General features: G+C 32.6%; 2 protein-coding genes across 4 annotated transcripts in view; one reads left to right on the forward strand and one right to left on the reverse strand.

Moving 5' to 3' along the window:
* Positions 1-16,602, forward strand: part of LOC149901296 (MOXD1 homolog 1-like) — a 61,607-nt gene extending 45,005 nt beyond the window's left edge. Inside the window, exons 3-13 of the mRNA XM_090111511.1 lie at positions 5,455-5,604; positions 6,686-6,844; positions 8,105-8,417; positions 8,807-8,908; positions 9,269-9,432; positions 10,156-10,272; positions 10,769-10,915; positions 11,272-11,426; positions 12,364-12,443; positions 13,544-13,710; positions 15,149-16,602. Of these exons, the coding sequence (XP_089967637.1) occupies positions 5,455-5,604; positions 6,686-6,844; positions 8,105-8,417; positions 8,807-8,908; positions 9,269-9,432; positions 10,156-10,272; positions 10,769-10,915; positions 11,272-11,426; positions 12,364-12,443; positions 13,544-13,710; positions 15,149-15,325 (1,731 nt within the window). The 3' untranslated portion in view covers positions 15,326-16,602. The remainder of the gene's footprint in view (positions 1-5,454; positions 5,605-6,685; positions 6,845-8,104; positions 8,418-8,806; positions 8,909-9,268; positions 9,433-10,155; positions 10,273-10,768; positions 10,916-11,271; positions 11,427-12,363; positions 12,444-13,543; positions 13,711-15,148) is intronic.
* Positions 16,603-17,691: 1,089 nt separating this feature from the next.
* LOC149901297 (uncharacterized) lies at positions 17,692-21,268 on the reverse strand. Of its 3 annotated transcripts, none has more exons than XM_090111753.1 (3): positions 21,206-21,268; positions 18,951-19,087; positions 17,692-18,385 (listed from the first exon to the last, which is right to left on the reverse strand). In XM_090111753.1, exons 2-3 carry the CDS (start codon positions 19,085-19,087, stop codon positions 17,962-17,964), a joined length of 561 nt encoding a protein of 186 aa, XP_089967879.1. In that variant the 5' UTR covers positions 21,206-21,268; the 3' UTR covers positions 17,692-17,961. The 3 variants fall into 3 exon arrangements, with proteins under 3 accessions (XP_089967879.1, XP_089967876.1, XP_089967877.1); XM_090111750.1 differs by lacking the exon at positions 21,206-21,268 and adding an exon at positions 20,119-20,262; XM_090111751.1 differs by lacking the exon at positions 21,206-21,268 and adding an exon at positions 19,971-20,106.
* Positions 21,269-22,540: the final 1,272 nt, after the last annotated feature.

The following is a 22,540-nucleotide window of genomic DNA, read 5'->3' on the forward strand; positions in this document are numbered from 1 at the left end:
AATACGAGGAACTTTGTATGGTTTTAATGCCAAAGCTGATTTAAATCGTATCTCCTTTGTGATAAGAATGAAAATAGCTGATGCGATGCTCGGTGGAAAACTTTAGTATCTTGCATTATACAAACGCATCGACAGACCTTTTGTGAAGACTACTTAAAATTCACTCAAAACATTGTAAATATTGTAAAAATATAAAATTGTTATCGACGTTCGAAGATTGAAATTTAAAATTGAACTACAAAAGTGATTAAAATATTGTAGTTGTAGTGCGAAATGAAAATAAAAACCTTTAAAATATTTTTAATTTACTCCCTGGAACAATGGACGTCTATTAACGTACAGCTTTCCAATAAATATTGCGCTGGGTATTTTTATTAAATGTGACCTCAATCAGCATTAACAACAACATAATTTTATTTGTAAGTAGGTAATTAAATGTAAAAGAAAATAACTACGTTCACCAAAAATACGTACACTCATACTTATCATACAATTTTTTTCTGCGCTTTTTTATAATTTTAGTGTATATTTTTAATTATTTAGCTTAATTAATTTAATCACTATGGAATTGTCAGAATATATAGGAAACAATAGTACATATTATTATTTGTACTAATTTCCATAATAAACACAGAGCTCATAATATTTCAAATATAGTTTTTCATTATTACATATTTTTCTTTAAATTTTAATATCCCGCTTTGTAGATTCAATATTAATATCTACTAATCGTGCGTGTATTAACCTCTTGTTCCAAAAGAAGTAGGCATTCATTATTCCATCAAACAATGTTTGTTACATAATGTACTTAATTCGGATGCAAGGTGCATGCGGGACAGACACCTGCGCCTCGTTTAAATGTGAATATAAAATGTATTTGCTATCATAATACCTACCGTCAAATACAGTGGGACAATTTTGTTATGTTGTTTAATTTATATTAGATAGGTAGAAAATACCATCCCACCCAAGATTTACATAAAAAATTATATCATTAATTTTAAACAGAGAAAGATGAAAGCTCAAACGTTATGCTATTAATATAATATCTATGAATAAGCATTTTTCACTGATCAGAAAAAGCCATTTTGCTTGCTCTGTGCATTTTGCGCTTCTTATAATTATATGCTTATTCAAGGGTATAAGTAGGCACTGGATTAAGATTAATTAATATTGTTTACACGAAACTAATTGGTGATAATTAGGAAGGAAAAAAACAGCAGCCAAGATATTTAAATGACTACTGTGTGACTTCAAATAATTTATGGCAATGTTCCCACATTAATTCATTACCATCACTCATAAATACATGTAATTTAAACGATAACCATATTGATATTTAAAACTAAACACGTAAACCGTGTATTGAATTTACATAATTTAAATGAATACATGTCCCCGATAGGATTTACGGATTTGGTACCGAAATACTAATGATTTAACGCTCACACGGCAACATCCCGTATTCTCATTGAATTGCTAATCAATTTTATACGTTGATTAATTCTCATACATGGAGTAAAAAGTATCCCTCCTGGGCCATACATAATTGTTATTTATGTGATATTAAATGCAACATGAAACATGCTTAAAACCTTCCGTCGCAAATTAAGCAGTTACATTAGCGTTTCGATAAAAATGCAAATGGAATCGAAGCTTTGACGTTAGATTATAATATTAATGTAATATTAATAAATACATTTGGGAATGTGCTTTTACGAAGGTCTGGGCTCATATTGCATGGGTTACGTGATATCGGTTTTAGTTAATTGCATGCTTGGTGGGATTAGAAAAAGTTACTTGAAATATTATACAGTACTTTTGTAATGCGTGTGTTTTGATTTATTAGATATCGTTGCAACAGATGACGAGATGACGATTAATTTTTTATATATTGAGGAGATTTCTTATATTGGCTTTATAGTGCTTCATATCTATTACGATTACGATATTGCTTTGAGCATCTTCCCACAGAGAAAAGATATAGCTTATGCCCACAAATAAATTCACACACGGATTTACCCAGCACCTTATTATTACAGATACAATTCATTCATCGAAATTCAGGTAGAAAGTTTGAAATACCTCGATACCGTCACATATCGTCTACCGAGAACACCTAGCATTCGCAATTGACATCAATGCCATTGTGAACTTGATTCACATGCGCCAACCATCAAACGTTTCTCAAAACTTATTCTTTTGTGTGCGACGAAGGAATTTTAATGCTTCCGTCAGTACTGGTGTAAAATTGCACAATGGGACCGCTCTTACGCAATAGGTTCATAGACAATTTACCTGACATGGTTTAGAGATGGGCAAGATGGGTAATCGATTGTAGGAGGATTGCCGCGGCCGCCGTGTTTGCGGTTTCAATACCTATGCAACTTTTAACCGCTTGATGTTTTGAGTTAAGATAATGGTATATTTTCTAAAGATCGTAGAAGTTGTTCCGTTTGAGCCATAGAGATGTAGAGTATTGTATGATATAAAATAGATGGTCCTGTGTGCTTTAATAGATAATGCGCGGACTTGGGCAGTTTGTTGGTAGGTTTCTTCTAAGTTACCCTACATTTTAACTTTCACATTCCTACTACATTCAGATTACCTTACATTATTTATGATAACAGTGCACAGTGGCTTGGATTCATGGATAGTTGGTATGAATAATCATATAACTTAGAAAATGTCCTTTATAAAATATCCATTCTTATTTATTACATATTTGTGCACCTATGTGTCAGTATACCTAGTACCTCCTAAAACCCCTAAATATCCTGAGAAGTTATTAAATTTGTTTACAATAAATCACCCTCCGAATCTGTGGTGTCAGCAGCATTTTATCAATGTTCCTCTAAGGCGAAAATGAAAATATAATAATGTACGAACACGACGAAGAGTGAACATTACCAGGAAACGATTGGTGTTTATTTCAAACAATATTTAACTCTTTGCTATAGGTAATAGAATAGAAAATGCAAATTCCCCTATCTCATTACTTTCATGCCACCGAATCCCATTGTAAGAAAGACTTTGTAAATACTCGCATGTTTTTGTATCGTTTTATGAAAATATGTTTTTATGCTAGGAATTGAGGACATCCGTCGCTTTAGGCAGCCTTAGTTAAAACAACATACCATCTCTTTTATCATATGTGTGGCGTCCTTCTGATAAAACAGTGAAATTTAAATAATATCGTTATCGAGCTTTCATAAAATAATTTTCATGCATTTTACATCCAGGCTAATCGGTGCCAAAATCCACCTCCAACTTAATCTATACTCGTTCTTCATAAGCTAATGTGTATTTGCAATTTAAATTCTGACTAGGACATTGATACCCAATATTAATAAAATAAGTAGGTTCTATAGCAGCCACCAATCAATAAATATCGATATATTTGAATGCACAAATTTTATACAACAAGCAGTCGAGTCGACTTTAATCATAAAAGGTGTCCCAAAGCATGCATATCTGTATTTAGTGCCAATAAAACGTTCTGCATGGCTTCCGCTATCGTGTTTAATATTCTCGACGATTTTTATCAATCCTATAAAAATACACCAAACTGGATTACGATTGAACGAAAGCTTTGTTCCCACGGTGCGCTGTTCTTATTAACATCCTGGGTTTAATTGTGATTTTGAGTAACCGGTTTGCAAAAAAATGTAGTGATAGTTTGATGTGAATTGCAGCTTGCTTTTTTGTTAAGGACAATGTATAAATGATCATGTTATATTAAATTGTATTAATCGTAAATTGTATGCGGTTTTATGAGCACTTAAAGTATTCTGTATAGATACATAATTGGTGCAATAATAAAGTAATTGAATAAAAATTATTATGCACAAGAGTTTTATCTTTAATTACTTTATGTGAGCTAATCATTGCCGTACTTAATTTTATTACATATTGTAGTAATTCTTGATTCTTGTTTTATACTCATTGTCTGTTTTAAATAACTCTACTATGCATATAATATATTATGTGATGCAACCTTAATTACTAGTAGGTAATGAATACTCGTGCCAAAATAATAGCAAATTGTTGCTATTCAAACTAAAACGTGTTTAATTAAAAAAGGAAGTGTATCTAATTGCAAAAAGCAGTTCCTAATTCTTTAAGTGCCGAAAGATATCTTGACAGACATTCTGACAGCTAATAATGCAGTTTTATCAGCTGCTAAATTAAGCATCGCCGAACGGAGCTTATAGCGAAAATATTTCATCCATTTTATCATAACATTTTTATCGCTCGCAAAAAGGGGCTTACAAATTTATTCTTGCCACTCGACGTTTTTATTTCGCGCTATATAAAAATCTTCAACGCGAAATGATATTTTATACATCGTAAAGTTGGTGGTATCTCAAACAAAGGGCATAGGCACATTGACATTTGGTAAATGAAACTGTATGGCGACTTGCGAGCGAAGCCAGGTGCTCGCACATACGGAGCGGCACGTGCGGCCGTGACATCTGCTGTACAAAAAACAAGAAATAGTGGAATTATTACTTATCTTTATTGCACACCTATATAACATCTGCCTCACTATTTTCAAAACGTATCAGCTGTTTTCTTTGAAAAAATAAACGGAATAGCTACGCAAACATGGGTGCTTTTATGTACGTGATAAAGGTCACATTCCTTTAACAGTTTTTGTTATAAAGGATCGAGAAAATTGTGAGATTAGTGTGGGTTTAATAATGGGTTGTATAGAACTTCCTCTTTGACTAGACGATTGATAAAGGTGAATTACTTATGGCTGTGATATAAAAAAATATGATAGATGAATAATTTCGATTAGGTAAGCATAATACTTAACCATAATATAAAAAATAAACATCTGCATTTTGAAAGTACATTATAAATTTTTAGATACGAAACTGATATAAAATAAATGAATGTTTTGACCAAAACATTTAATTTACACTCGTAAATATATCAAACAGTCTGTTTCCTCTAATACCGGTATGAATACGATACTTTTTTGCACAGACACGCATCCGTAACTTTTTTTTTACCTAGATTGTGTTTAGAAACTAGTTGAAATATCCGTGCCTACTTTGTAGATATGATGTTGAAATGAAATCAATTTCTAACCCTTGTTAAATACAGGTTGTAGTTTAAATTATAGAGTTGATGAGAGACGATTGTTTTGTCAGTTCCCGAAACCTTATGAGGATATCAAATTATTATATTCTGATCCGATATTTAATTGTGAACGTAATTTAATAATGTTTAGCAGCAACTTCAAATATTTGTAATCCAAAAAAAGTTAATTAAAAACTTAAACATTTACTAAAACATTACTCGATCTTCTGAACCAGATTATCATCATTTATTAGGTACCTACATAATATATCAAAAGACAGTAATCAGTGCCTTCAATTTTCATAAAAATATCTTACATCAATAATATAAGATTGTTTTAACAATGTTTATTAACTATTCTAGGATTGTCACGGCCTCACCTTCGAAGACAGAGCTGTAGCTGACGAGGTGCAGAACTACGAGCTGATATCTGGCTACCAGAATGACACCCACACCACCCTGGAGTTCAGGAGGCAGTTGGACACGTGTGATCGACAGGACTTTGTTATTGGTGTAAGTATTATACCAAATAAGAACATATAAGAATTCCTCCGTTGTTTATAAACGACATAATTTTAAGTAAGTAAATGATTAAGAAAGTAGGTAACAACAGTAGGATATGACGATCATGCAGTTTCAGTTCTCTTTTATCTTGTTCACTGCAACATTAACTCACTTATGCCTGATATCAACGACCATAGAATACTAGGCAAATTGTAATAATTTAATAACAATTATTTCAATAAGTTAATTTTATACTATCTCAAAATCAAATTAGATGAATTCCTGTAAGTATCTATATTATATTATTATAGTAGGTAGGTAGACTACCTAGGTATCAAAATACTTTTTGATAAACTAGTGTATTCACTTTTATATTCATTAAAATATAAAAGAATCCAGTTGCAAGGTGCAAGTAGCCAGATAGAGTTAATTACGCGCAAATTTATTGCGCCAATTTGCGCAGAACCTACCAACTAAGCGACAATAAATTTTAAAATCCTCTCCATTGGAATTAATATTCTACCTGAAGCCACATAATCATTATTTCACCATAAATGATAGCTATACATAAGTATGAAAACACACACACGCAAGTGAAATTTTTAATTACATACTAACTTCACCACAATAAAAGTTAAATCACGTAATTATGCGATGCGAATTCAGTTCAGTTCAATAGTTTTGTGTTACAGAGCAACAGACATCTCTTGAACGACTCTATCTATTAAAAAACTGCATCAAAAAGACGTTGCGAAATCTAAAGATCTAAACATACATAAACAAAGACAGAGAAAAGCGAATTTATTTTATATTCAGTAGTGTTGAAATTGATATTTTTGGTTCTATGGCATTCAAATGCTTTACTGAGTTGGCATCCGCCCTGGAATGGCGCGAAAGGATGCGGGTTCGAGTCCCGCCTCGTGATCGAATTTTTTCTATTCTTTATAAATTTATACATATTCAGTAGTGTTCTCTTGTAAGTCACATAATATCTGGCCTATATCGGCGACTTCATTCTATAACTATGTACTGATTCCAATTACCATCAATACCCATATCAATCGCATAATTTATCATGTTTTTTTTACAGGAAGACACAACCCAGATCCTCTGGGCTCTAGGCCCTGAGGGCTCCGATGGGGACCTCCCCAGACATGTGAATAGCGGCACCAGACCACTGAGGTTATTGCAACCTCTGTCCAAACCAGACACCGTACCGCTCAAACATTGGGACGTCAGGATTGCTAATGTAAGTTATTGAAATTAGTATTATGTTGAAACTACTTGAAATTAAATTAAATTTCTGTAAAAAAAAAATTGTGATACTTAGATTATTATTTATTGATAATAAACACATACAATATAATATTTAACCTCCCATAATAGCAATAATTCTTAAAATATCATATCTATTGTATTGTATTGTAATTGAAATAAAAATACATTCTCAAATGAAATTCATTGCCGAAGCAGTTTTGACTTCCCACGAAACTCAGTTATATGAATAATTTCTATGCAATGCAAATTCAAACGCTTAAAATATATCATATAAAATATATGTTTTATACAAAATAAACGAGAACATATTTTTACAACGGTATTCTGTTTATGTAGAGAACGATTAATAAAATCACATAATAGTCTATAAATTCAATGCATTTCTTATAATATTAATTAGAATTTTCCTTTATTTTCCTTCCTAATAATATCTAGTAATTAGTCTTTAGTAGGTATACAACCAAAGAAAATAAAGCTCCAATGAACGTCCTTTTGTATAACAACATAAAAAGAACTGTCAATTTTATTCATATTATTAATGAATAATGAGGACAAACGTGTTCTTTATTCATGGCAATTTAGTATTTTCACATAATTACGTTAAGAATACTAAGATAAAGCTAGCACGTCCTGCGTGCTAATTTAGCATATTTATTACTTCCTCTCATTAATAATTAATAGCAAAAAAGGCAATGAATGCACACTTTTCAATTTATGATTTAAAAACTAGTTAATTATATTATAAAACGACGGTGTCGTCTGAGCGAAAACACGATTTTTCATTCAATATATTTCGTGGGAATATTGAGTGTGTTTTAAATTTTAAATGAATTAATAGGAATAATTATTATCGTGTATTCAAATCGTGCCGTCTGAAGTGTACTTTTATTTTAAAAATGCCTCACTCAATCAGTCTGTTTATTTAATTTTAAATATTTAAATCGAGTCGTGTATTCATATGGCTGATACGTACGTCGTACAATGTTTAAAATTATTATGAATCTTGTACTTACAAATATTTAACTAGGAAACATATACTTAACGCAGAATAACTATTTTTAGTTTAATTTGTCTCACTATTGGCTATGAAGACGATTCATTACACAAATATGATTACATACAGTAAATCGATATGTATGCAAGGGTCTGTGTTTCAGCACTTTATAACAACAATTCATACAAAACTCCCTACTTTAATTTTTCTATCAACAGTCATTATTTCAAATTTCAGCTCACAATCCCCCACGTAATGGCAACCCTCTTCTGGTGCAAGATCTTCAAAGCACCAGACCTGCCAAAGAAGCATCACATAGTCGGCTACCAGCCCTTAATAGACAGCCGACCAATCAGGAACGGCAAGCCAGTTATAGAGAAGGACAGTCTATCTCCAGTTCATCATATGGTGTTGTATGAATGTGCTGAAGACCATGATAAAAGGCTGTGGAGTGAATGGGCGGAGGGTGAAGGCTTCTTTGGGCCCAGTAGGCCTGGTGAATTGGCGACATGTGTGACTCCTATCGCCGCGTGGGCTATGGGTTCTAAAGGTAATGTAGATATAGATTTATGTTAATAGTTTATGAGATGGTTTTTGTATATTGTGTGCACTTACATCTACATACCTACTTAAAAGTGGTTTCAAAATAGCTAGAACAATTTTTTAAACCTCTTCGAAAGGATTTTGCTATCATAATAATAACAAAGATATCAAAGAGATTAAAATATACTAAAGTATGTAATTATTCAAACAATGAGGTATACAAAATCAGCCCTCATTAAATCGCACAAATAAACCGCAATACAGTTTATCTTCCTCAAGACAAGATGTGAAAACTGAATTCCTTAAATAGAACCACAACAATCCATTACTGACACCTTCGAGATCATTTAAAATTCAATCGTATTACTTATTAATAAGGTTCATGATTGTTTGCAGGTGAATTCTTGCCGGAAAACGTTGGGATTCCGCTAGGGGAGAGAGGTGGCGTCTCATACTATATGTTGGAGGTTCATTATGATAACCAGGCGTTACACGAGGGTAAGTAATTATCCTTAAACTTTGAGTACTTTTCAGATAATTACAATGTGTTTTGTATCGCTGAGAGCTATTCGGATTTATGTTTCATTTATGTTTATATGGCTGTAAAGTTTGAGAATTTTGTGTAGTGCTTATCGTAAGACATAATCACTAAGTTGATTACATGACGTTTTAAGCTAAGCGACATGGTCTTTGTTTACTTAAGGGTAAACTTAACCACTACTTCTTAACGTTTATTTAGTATTGTTTAAATAACGTTAACAAAATATTTCGTCGATGTTTCGAGGGGAATTTATAACAATTTATAATAAGTATAACATAGGGCTTAGGCAAAACTTATATAAGCTTTATTTTTTGCAGTATTGGACAACTCCGGTATCCGCATCCACTACACACCGGTATTACGCAACCACGACGCCGCGTTACTCGGTGCCGGTATCGGTGTGTCGGTATTACACGTGATACCGCCGAAGCAGCGCGCATACCGCACCGTGGGTATATGCAGCCCGGAGTGCACTAATAGCGTGAGTACTATTCTTATATTGATAACTGTAGTTACGATATACCGGTACGATACATATCAGCACCAGTTTATCGCAACCACGACGCAGCGTTACTCGGTATCGGTATCGGAGTGTCGGTATTAGTTTTGCACGTGATTATTTTCTACAAACCCCCTCTGTAATATAACGCGCTCCCAAATTCTAAGAAATTTGTATATAAATAGTCTTTTCAATTTCGTCCATATTTATAAAGCGTCTTGTTATAATTGTTTAATTTAACCGAAAATTAATTCCATTAAATTTAATACCAGTTATAATAATCGGGAAATTCTCTCATTGGAATTTATAAACGTTTTAAACATCAATCACGGAGAGTGATGGATTTAAAGCATCGGTTTTAATGAAAATTTTGCTAAATGTGTTTTGGTTGAGTGGAAATAGTTGTCAAGGGCTTTTAAGCCACTTAATAAAATAAGCACATTATGTTGTACTTTAGCTCACAATAAAGCACCGAGCTTAAACTGAATCAAATTTATTTCAATTTTCAATAGAGTAAAAATTAAAGTACTTTTTATAATTAAACTGTAACCTTAAATTTCACGTACCTATCTTTTCAATGTTCTCTTATATCGAACGTAGAGACACAAAACTTGATCCCGATTTTTTATTAAATAAAATACATATAATAAGGCCATAAAAAATAATTATAAAAGTATACAGGTTAAAAATTTCTTTGTTTTACAGACGATGCCAGAAGAAGGAATCAATATTGTATCAGTTCTACTGCACGCTCACGGTACCGCTAGGAAAATCACCCTCAAGCACATTAGAGGAAACGAGGAACTTCCTAAAATATCAGAGGTAATTTTGATTTTAACGCCATCTAGCGTTTATGACATATATTAACATAAAGCGTCTAGGTTTTATGTAATGTGTCGCGTTGTTGTAGTACCAGTAGTTTTATCTAGATGGCGCTTTTATAAAATTTTAGGATGATTCTTAATTCCGTCGCTAGATGGCGGTTTTAAAAAAGTTATTTTGTGAAAATAAAACACAAGAAGTGCCTAGTATCGCAAATTATAATTTCATAAGGTTACTGTTATCCACTTATTGCAAAAGAAAATTATTATTTAGTTGCCTTTTCATGATATTTGACAACGCCATCTAGCGCTTGGGCAAACAGTTTTTATAACATTCAAACTTTCCCTCCAAAAAGAAAAAAAAAAGTAAAAACAGTTATTCAGGCTTCAGCAATCAAGATCATAACTTTAAGAATTTTTTACCATACCTACTCAATCCAGGTTATCGCCTATAAATAAAAAAAACCCTTACATGTGTTTTTCCATATATTATTCAGGAAAACGTATACGACGCGCGTTATCAACAATCCCGGATCGTTCCGGGTGGGCGACGGTTCTTCAAACGCGATACACTTATCACCGAATGCACTTACGATAGTTCAAGCAGAGATAAGCCAATACTTGGTGGATATTCCGCTACGCAGGTCAGTTTATATGCTAATTATATTTTGTATTAGATAATTTTGTTATATCTTTAGTTATTATACTATTTATTACATGTATTTAAATATAAATTCTAGATCTTCTTAGTTAATCTCGATTTATATCCTTTCAATAACTATTACTTACTATATATACGTATACTATTAGGCTGTACTTATAGTTTTTTATTGGTTTGTTGAACAAACTAATCCCGAGCTGATATTTGCATTGAAAAATATGTTTTTGTGTTGAATAGTCAATCGATAAATTTACCGAAAAAAAGTTTATAAGATTTAGAATTTACAGTATTTAAGACCTCATTCCAGTGCATTTTTATAAATTATTTCTTTGACTACAGGAAATGTGCCTATCCTTCATTCTATACTACCCTCGGACGGAGCTAGCCGGCTGCTACTCAATGACCCCAGTTGTTGAGTTCTTTGAAACATTTGGAGTTAAAGAATTTTATGGACTCAGCATGATGCAAGTCGAGAAAATATTCCTGTCTTCTGGGTAAGTTTTTATTTACATGTTCATTTTATTTTATTAATATTCTTATTTTTTATAGATAGATTATTTTATTTATCTTGATTTAATCTTATCGGTCTTAATTTTAATATGGGAGAAAATTTAGGAGCATTATGACTAAAAGCTTATTTTTTTCTTATTATATATACTTAATAATATGTATACGATTAGGTTATTTTATTTATCTATATTATCTAAGAAATATATTCTTCTATTTTAATCTGGAAGCATATATTCCAAGACCAAAATTTGTAGATGATTTTGCGCAGTAGGTATAGGTACCATCAAGTTTTTTTTCTGATGATTTTAATGCGCACTTTTAAACTTGTTTATTGAATGGACGTATGGGAAAATAAAAGTTTTTTGCTTATGACGTAATTGTGATTCGAAATTTGCACACAAAAAAATGGCATTTAGACTAGGTTTTACCTGTTTGAGTCTGGGAAAAATAATGTCCAACAACCATCATGTGTGTTGCATATAAATTGTTTTATGTTTTATGATTTCTTCATGAGTCACTAATAGAAATGCGTTCGGGGATTATAACGTACCTACCTGTGTTGTTATTAATTTGCCTTCATAGTGCAAATATTATCTAAGATTAAGAGGAAATATGGTGAGGGAAGTGGTTTGAAAATTAGGTGTTCAAAAAAAAATTGGCTGTCATTATCCAAGTGCAAATTTCGTTCATCAAAAAAATTGGTTGTTTGTAAAGTAGGTTTACGATCGAGATGTTTACGTGATAACGTCTTATTGGTGGCAGCGCTCGAGATGAGACGGGAGATCGGTCCGTCTCTCTCTCGTTATACCTGCGATCGCGCTCGTGAGGTTTTGGTGTGACACAAGTTTCTGAACATGTCACCCGACTAAAACGATTTTAAAAACGTTATCACGTTAAAAATAACATCATACCTTGTTACAGGAACTTGGAAGGCTTGCCACAAGAAATCGAAGGCGATATAAGTGCACTGCAGGGAGATGACCAAGGAGTCGGCTTAATGAGTGAGTAATATCATAAAAACTTAGTAAATATCACATAGAATCAACATCTTTTCAAGGCCTGTATCTTGTTTTCTTGTATTTGGGTTAAGTAATCCAATTTTATTTACACGCAATAGCGGCCTTTACACGCAAACTCTATCGCGCATGAAACAGCAATCGTGAGCGAAAGAGCGTGCGTATAAAGGGTGTAGGGCGCGGAAGGAAAGACCACAAGCCGCGCTCATCAGTCGCGCGCGCAATCGCACTCACGATTGTACTGTGGTTGCCTTTACACACAAATTCTTTCGCGCACGAATAAGATGGCGGACATACGCACGTGGAGCAAGGAATTAGTATTGGAACTTATTACTATAGACAGATCTTTCCCATGTCTCTGGAAAATTAAATCGGAGGAGTACAAAAACAAGAATTTAAAAGACCAAGCATATAATTTTCTCTTAATTCTTTAATCAAAGGCATGTGACAATATTGCTGTCTATATTTTTTAACCCACCCTGAACGTTTCTTTTTCTTTTTGAGTTCAATTAAACCAGCAAACATGATAACTTGCGCCACCCGATATCTTGTCTCCATTTTTTCACTTCTATCACTCGCGGTTGTCGATAAAACCGTGTGCATTGCACACACTCCAACACGCGCCTCTTTCACGCGGTCTATCACGGGCGATTAGTCTTTACACGGCCGCTCATTCCGCTAAGGAAAGCAAACACGAATAATCGCGCGCGAAAGAACAAGTGTCGCAGTTAAGACATACAAAGGTAATCGCGAGCGATTGAGCGTGCAGGCTTTCCCGCGCGTAATCCTGTACGATCCACAGAACGCGCGATAGAGTTTGCGTGTAAAGGCCGCTAATATGTTTATTTACTTTAAGAGTATATACTGTGGTATATACCATTATATTTATATACCATTAATTGTTAAATTTGATATTGTACGCGTTAGAACTATCTATCTTTCGTTCGCTATTAGTATGTTAGATAAAGACGTCAAATGTCACGATATAGTTCTGTATATCGTCAGACATTGTTCATAAAATTTCAGTAAACACTGTTAAAGATTATGCACATACATTTTTCATATACTAAAGTATTCATCCACAGAGGGTCTAGTAATAAAGGAACCCCCAGAATTCCGCAACAAAACATTCATGGCGCACTTGAACGAAATGCCCTGGTCCGAGCCGCTATTAACTGAACAAATTGAGAAGACATTGTATAGAGGATGGCATATGACGTTCTGTAAGAAGAGAGATGATAGTTGGGGAGCGGTGAGTATTTATTTATTATTTACTAGCTTTCCGCCCGCGACTTCGCCCGCATTTTCAAAGAAAAACCCGTTCCCGTAGGATTTCCGGGATTAAACCTATCCTCTGTCCTTTCTCGGGTATCAAAATATCTCTATACCAAATTTCATGCAAATTGGTTCAGTAGTTAAGGCGTGATTGAGTAACAGACAGACAGACAGAGTTACTTTCGCATTTATAATATTAGTATGGATTTAACAGTTTTATGTACCACTAGCGGTCCGCCCCGGCTTCGCCCGTGGTACATAATATTTACGTTTTCTCTACATAAGAACCATCCTCGTACTTCAAGGAATATAATAAAAAAAGAATTATTGAAATCGGTACAGCCGTTCTCGAGTTATGCGCTTACCAACACATTTTGCGATTCATTTTTATATATAAGATTACAAATTTTACAATCATATAATATTAACAGAGAGTATTTTTGAAGTGAAACTTCTTTATCGGGGTTGGAAAAAAATTTAGTGTAACATTTTTTCTTTACGCGTGACATTTTTCCGTTACGCGTTTCACTTCTTACGTGTGTACACTAGTACACGCACACATTTTTTTTAGTCTTTTGAATATAACATGAACTACTCCTGTTCCCTGATGTAAAGCAATATTACTTCCAATGTGGAATCTAAGTTGGCAGCACTTTTCCATGCGTGAAATAATACTGCTATCATCACCGTACCCTGAACTGTTATTGTAATGTGAACATAATTATTCATATCTTCTTCTTAATATATTTAAATCTCGTGTCACAATATTTGTCCTCAATGGACTCCTAAACCACTTAACCGATTATAATAAAATTCGCACACCATGTGCAGTTCGATCCAACTTGAGAGATAGGATAGTTTAAACATGTAGGTCCCACGGGTGAAGCCGGGGCAGACCACTAGTATTAATATAAAATATATAAATGATAGATATAATGAGTAATTGTTTATTATATTTTTATAAGCTTTGCGGTCATTGAAACCACATTTAACGGAAAACCCGGAATTTAATGTTGGACCAGATAAGTTTTATTGTTAACAGCTTATATTATTTAATGGTAAAATTAAATGGAAATACAATAATAATATGCGTAAATGAGTTTTAAAGTAAACGAAAACGAATTGTTTTTCAACCTTTCCCATATGTTTTTTCATTAACTTTAATTTTGAATTGAAAACTTCTTTAGCGGCGTTGAGCACTTTTTCTGTAATGGGTATAAAATCTTAAACTCGCGTCGGGACACGTGACCTGATCGAAAAAGCGTAAGACGGATACTATTCCAAAATATCAAACATGCTCAACGTTAATAATCAAGTTTTCACTTTTGCCGACACTCCCGGAGTGCAACCCGTCTTTTTTTCCATCCTTAGACTAAAGCTATAAGCTTGTATTTATTCTTATATTTTTCTTTCAGCCAATCCAAATCCAAAACTACCCTAACTACACAAGACTATCAAGTAACGACGCATCCGAAAAATCCTGCCATTACAAAAGTGTCCGACTTCCTTCAGTCACGGGATCAACCGGCGAAGCTTCTAGAACAAAAATATCCGCCATCTTGATTCTAACCTCTTTGTTTATAGCGCGGTAACAATCTGTTAATGTTAAAACCAATGATGTTAAAAGCAGAAAGGTGCAGATAGACTAAAGGTAAATTGTAATGTGGCTAATTGGCCAGAATTGGCTTTAATTGCTCTTTTTCGTTCACATATGAGTAGAAAAGAGACAACAAAAGAGTTGAATGAAAGAATGATTATTATCTATTGAATCATGCCATCTTACTTTGGCGTCTTTTTTTTGTTTTTTAAGATCGAATGTTTTATACTTTTTACTTATAATATCATTGGTAAAACCCATTGTTGTTTTTCGTTGTGAGTTTAAAAAACGAGAGCTTTTATTGTTTTGATTGCGTTCCAAGCGAAAGGCTTGTAAAGTATTATTATTAGTTTATGCCAAATACGTTTCGTATTATCTGTGCAGTTTTTAATTTATTGACAAATTAATCTGTGGCTGGAACAATGCATTGAAATGTTGTATAATGTAATATTGTAGTTAATGTTTTTGTGATTTTTGTACTTATGCGAATTTGCTCACGAAAACGTTGACTTATATCGTGACTGTGTGAATGTTTTATAGGTGATAAACGATACCAAATGGTATTATTTTATAGTATTTACAATTAATATACTGACTGATTCGTCTCAATTTTCCTTGTACATAATCTATCAATGTTTCTACCTAATATTTTTTGCTATACATTTTTTGTATGAATTCTCCTTAGTTAATGAACCAATTCCCTGTGGCTTCATATTTCTTTTATTTTCGTGTAAAATTGTTCTTTTGCTTAATTATGATTGATTTGAGATTATTTGAATTTATCAATTTCAAATATTGTTCTACTGATTTCTGAGTTATATATTTTTCAATGTACTTGCAATGCATTCCTCTAAGCGTTTAATCTTGAATTAAAAATGATTCATAGTTCATAATATGTACTAGTATTTATCAAAGAATTTGTTGTTGATCACACAGTAAATAGTTATACCTACCCGCAAAATAATATGGAAAATGTATAAATAATATTTATAAGACTTAACATTCAATTAGGGCTGTGCTACATAGGCTCTCCATACTTTTACAACTACCCTCAACAAATAATATTGAAATTTTAACTTTTTAACATTTACAAACATTGAAGGGTAGTTGTGAAACATAATATTTGAAACGAACAATGTTTTTGAGTCATTCTTTTTAGGTTTATTGCATTTTGCTATAATTTATATTTTTCTAAGGTGTAGTTGTAAGTATACGCTTAGTAATTAAGGTTTATTTATTTAAAAGTCAATATAATGTGTTTTATTATTTGAATAGTTGTTTTATTTGAAAACCTTTAAACTATACTCATATTATATAATAAATAAATAAATAAATTATAATGTTTGTCTAATAGCGGTGCATTTACATCAAACGAGCAAAATATGCTCGTTCTAACCCAACTATCTCAAATGCTTTTAGTGTAAACATGCGTAGAGCATTCTTAGTACGTTCGAAAAGATTCTATTCAATGTTCTAAAACTGAAAAACACTGAATACGAGTTTTCGTTTTAAAATACGAGTCTCGACTAGCTCTAGCATCAAAAATTTAACCTTATTAGTAGTCAATTAAATCGACTAAGGGCTGATTTTTCAATCGTTGGTTAAAACTTATTCTTCGGATAACGTATTAAACTAACATTTCAAAAATGCATTCTAATTGTCCGGATTTGACAGTTTAATGGTGACATTTTAATATTATCGTGTAATACTTTATTGGACGGATAAGTTTTAACCAAGGATTGAAAAATCGGGCCTAATCCGATAAATTTTAAGCACGCTTTTTGTAACAAAAAATACGAAACTGATCGCTTGATTTTATAATAATATGTTCGCTTGTTTCCAGCGGTTGTAAAAAATCAAATTATGTTATAAGCCAGCGACTCCATTGTTTAGTAGGTATAAACAAGCTTTTGAATCGCATAAGTTTCTAAAAAAATATCGAAATATTTTCCAAAGGCTTCGTGATATTCAAATAAACAGTCGTATAGATTGTGGTAATTGATTAAGCACAGGATAAACAATATATTTTTTTGTATAGGTACGACAAAAAAAAAGTTGATACCTATGCCACACCTATGCGATATAGTTAATTATCATTACGTTAGTGGATTACCAGTTATACCTATATCATAAGCAGTGCCGGCGTTAGGGGGGGGGGGGAGGGGGCGATGGCCCAGGGCGACAAATTCTGGGGGGCGCCAAGGTCTGAAGTTGGACTCTCTTGCCTCTCCTGGTGCAAACCTTCAGAACACCTCAAGTGGGCGCCACAATATTTTCGCCCGGGGTGTCAGTGGCCCTTACACCGGCGCTGATCATAAGAGCCAGCCCGTATCACTGATAATGTTATGATCAATAAAACTATTTATAATATTTTATAATTTTATTTATTGTAAAAAATACAAGCCAATCGTATAAAAAGGCTTCAAATAATATCATTCACACAATAAAAACAATCCTTTGGAACAACTCCTGTATTATGTACCGAGATAATCAGTACAAGGTTTTATATTGTTTACAATAGACGGACATCACTAATAAAGATTACGTAATGCAATTATAAGGACATTGTTCGTTTACCACATAATATTAGCAAGAGTTAATTACATGCATAACTGAATATTTGACGTCAAATTAATAACCTCTATACGATCTGTACCTATACTGTTTATAAGAGCCCGTCTGTTGCGTTTGAACTGGCTTAGCTTGTTCTGGCTTAGGCTGAGTATCGTTAACAGTTCCAAATTTAGATGTCAAATCGTTTGACGCATTATTTGGCTGAATGTTGACATTCACGTTAGAAGGGTTATTCGAAGGGATATTCACATTGGAAGCGTTATTCAAAGGACCATTTACATTGGAAGATGTGTCGGAAGGTATGAATGGGTTAGGTCTTTGGTCGTATGTTTGTGGGTTACGGCGGCTTTCTTCTAGAGCTTTCCAATTGATGTACCAGAAAGGCTGCTTATCGACTGGGAGCTTGCTGATGCGTTTTATTAGTTCTACATCGCCTTTGGCTTCTATGGGTAAAGGTAGCGGTGTTCCGTCATCGCCAAATCTGGAAAATAGATAAATGTTAGGGAATATGGCGTAGATATAGGTTCCTAATTAAGAAGTAAACTACACATACTCTAAGAAGACGTCTAAGAAGTAAGCTACAACAACTCTACTACAATATGTTATCTAGACACTACCCTAGTTACAAATATAGAGTTAATAACTGTTATGAAAATTAGAACACATAATATTATGTTGTGTGATTGCTAAATATAAATAGATTACAAAAATATAATATCTAAGACTGCTAACCCTTTAAAAATAGGAAAGTTAAATGAACTCGTGTCACCTCTCCTATAAAATATAGGTAGATTAAAATGTCTAATAGGTATATTAGCTTTGTTTTTCACATTACCTACTTGAAACGAAAAATTTCGCTCAAAATCATCAATCGCGCTTATGGGTAATTTTCATTTTTGGTTTCTTTTTGACAAACTTGTATTGAAATAAACACCTGCATATTAATGAGAAATACCTACTTTACATAGAGTTTGAGTTCCAATTTTTCCTGTGTCGTCTCAAAAATAATATTATAATATTATATTAAATTAAAATGCATTGATTACCTGTTTCCGAGTCCATCTTCACTTGTTTTGTTCTGTAGTTCTGGAAAGCCGATTGGCCTGAATCCTGCGAAGGTAGGTCGTTGACCCGCCACCAAATTTACCGTCACAAGTAAACATACAATCTTCCAAGTAAACATCTGCAAATTTTAAATATTTAATTAAATTGCTTTGTTCGCTGGAAGTTAATAAGTAGATTTATTATAATTTATACTTAAGGATATTTAATACGTATCGGTTATTTGCGTTGAAAGATTATGTTTATATAGGGAGATAGATAGGTAATCTATTTTGATTTGGTAAGTATAAACTAATTAACTTTTGACATTTATATCTAACCTTTAAACACATGTTAAACACTAATAAAATTATTGAAACGTAGGATATGAGCATGGGCATTTTATATCGATACCTAGGTACTAGAAAATTATATTAGACTAGTTGCTCGCCCAGGCCTGTCTTGACTTTTTGACGCTTAAGTTTGAAAATGTTTAACAGTTATTAATCCTCCTATTCCGATCGGTGACAAATCCAACAAATCAAAAATTAATAAAATCCGTTCAGCCGTTTTAGAGTTACAAGTGGTGTCTCTAACACGAATTTCTGTAAATGTAGAGATACCTATTACCTATAGATAGAATAATCATATTATTATTTAGGAATATCACAATGATAATACGTAGATATAAATTAATAAATAGGTAGTAGGTAAAACCTGAAGTATAAGTAGGTAATAGGTATATTTTCATTAATTCAGATTGTAATGATGAAGAAATTTGTTAAAATTAAGTAACTACATAACTATGTAAATAAATATATCTGTAAATTTATTTTATTAAATAAATAAATAAATAAAATAAATAAAAATATCTTTATTGAGTACAAAAATTAATACAGTACAATTACAGTGTGGCTCTGTCTTCCTAGCTAGGAAAATCCTGTGTTAAGGAAGACAGTTCCTTCCCAGAGAACATGTTCAGTACAACAAAAAAACATAATAATATGCTACTCAATCACACCTACCTCTATCTATTTTCAAATTAAAGAGCACAAAAAATCACCAAGCTTGAGGTAAATTAACAACAACACGAATAAAAAACGATTAATTACGTATTTCAAACTTTGCCGAATCACTATGTTATTAACTTATTTGTTTATAAACAAATCTCACCGCTGATAAGCACAGATCCGCTGTACGAAAGCAATTGATGTTTTTTTGTCACACACAAGCTTTATATAAATTAATACTGGTATAATTATAAGATTTATAAATACATCTGTTAGTCACAACGGTGTAAAACCAACTGGTTATTCCGTTTGATGCAAAAACACAGCGGATAAGTTTCCCGTTAGACGAGATAAAATTATTATTGTGATGGGTAGACTCGTTAAATCTTAACTCGGGGCAATAAAACGTTTATGTATTAAATATAATCTTCTCTTATCTTATATATAAAAATGAATCGCAAAATGTGTTGGTAAGCGCATAACTCGAGAACGGCTGAACCGATTTCGATAATTCTTTTTTTATTATGTTCCTTGAAGTACCAGGATGGTTCTTATGTAGAGAAAACATAAATATGTACCACGGGCGAAGCCGGGGCGGACCGCTAGTTAATAATAAACTAGACTACGCTTGTTATAAATAAAATAAATAATACATATATGATTGCTTTTATTTTTATTGTGTTAAATCCAAGTTTTATTCGGCATATTATTATTTAAATAAAATTAAGGAGGAAATTAAAAAAAAATGACCGTCAATCGGGATTTAGATTAAATTTTATGCACGATTTACATACCTATTAGCTAAATAGAATGAGGTACAATTTAATGATTTTTTTATTCATAAACACTAACCAGTTAATTAAATGGCATTGATGCATCTCAGATCGTACGGTCTATGTTTCAAAGGTCAGAGCATTATCTATGTAATGTGTAAATCCCATTTTTTTTATAAATTAAAAACTACGTCAGTACTTGTTTAAACACTAGATGTGCCACGTAGTTTCACCTGCGAACGAAACTACGGAAAAAAGGAAATCCATATTTTGCTGTGCTGTGCTTTGTGCTTTAGCAAAGCAATGCTTTTGCTAAAGCACTGTCCGCACTGCACTTTAAAAGAATTTAGTAGTTTTAACGTGAAAGATTATCAAACATGTATGCAGAAACAACACTAGGCTAGTAGTAGGACTAACTACACTTATCATGGACTACCTTTTGTCAAAAAAATATAATACATATTGCACTGTACTCACGCTGTTCCTTCCGACGCTTGACTGTGGCACTTTAAGATTGCATAAATAAAGAACGAGGAAAATCAACACAAATCTATCCTTCAAGCTTCGCTTGATAATAACTTCGAAAAAATGACTTCATAATTATTAATTATCTCAACTGTTGACAATACCTATTCCATATTTTTAATGTGTTCGGTGTCTAATCTTTTTTTTCTAAAATGTAGATACCCACTCTTTTTTTAAGTGGGGAAATACACAACCGACACTGTACCGATCGATAATATCTGTGACTGTATAAAATTAATATTAATTAATTAGTGGTACAGAAATAGTTTAAAATCTTTTATCTGGATTAATAAATAGGTTACTTTTAAACAGGGTACCTACCACGCGAGAAAAGCAGATAACTCCATATTGTATATTCATATCTACTTTGCAACTACAAACAATGCGAATAAATAACAACGTCATTATAACTTTATTATCTACCACTTTATTCGTTTAATTATTATTTGTAAAATTAATAACAGCTTAATTTAATACCAAAACCACTTATATTTGTAACTCTGCTATTAATTATACGTTAATACAAACAGATTTTCGATTAGTAAATATTATATTCATTTTGAATTGTGTTTTATTATGTCACAAATAAATATAATTATCCATTAATTATTATCAACCAATATAATTCGTAATTCCCACGACAACACAGGTTTTCATAGTGTGCGAGCTTTTGATGCTCAAAGTTTCACTGAATGATTTTAAATGACAGATTCGGTGTCGGAAATAGTTGCTATCGGGGATTGAACTACATAAAGGACTTTTTGAATACCCAAACACTATACTTATACAGGCAAATGGCAATATAAGTCGCAGGTAGGTAATTAATCAAGTAGGTGAAGGCATTATAAATTATGTAATCCATACTAATATTATAAATGCGAAAGTAACTCTGTCTGTCTGTCTGTCTGTTACTCAATCACGCCTAAACTACTGAACCAATTTGCATGAAATTTGGTATGGAGATATTTTGATACCCGAGAAAGGACATAGGCTACCTTTTATTGCGAAACATGTACCACGGGCGAAGCCGGGGCGGACCACTAGTAAAATATAAACTGGATCTAATCTAAATAAACCAAAAAGTCTGGGAAAGTTTTGTGTCTTTACGTTGGTATATTTTTCAACCTTGAAATATTAAACGATTTAGCAAGAATAAGGAAAAATTGTTGTTTGTGCTTACTTTAGTATCGCTTACATTTAAGTACTACTTAAAAATGCAAATAATATACCTGTGGGACGAGTCATTGCTTTTATTTTCCTTCTGTGTTATTCCAAAAAAAAAAAAAA

The sequence above is a fragment of the Colias eurytheme genome, chromosome 17 (assembly GCF_061535395.1).
Source record: "Colias eurytheme isolate Ceu_HAF_F1 chromosome 17, ilColEury1 Martin Lab GWU primary, whole genome shotgun sequence".
In the NCBI taxonomy this organism is placed as follows: domain Eukaryota; kingdom Metazoa; phylum Arthropoda; class Insecta; order Lepidoptera; family Pieridae; genus Colias; species Colias eurytheme.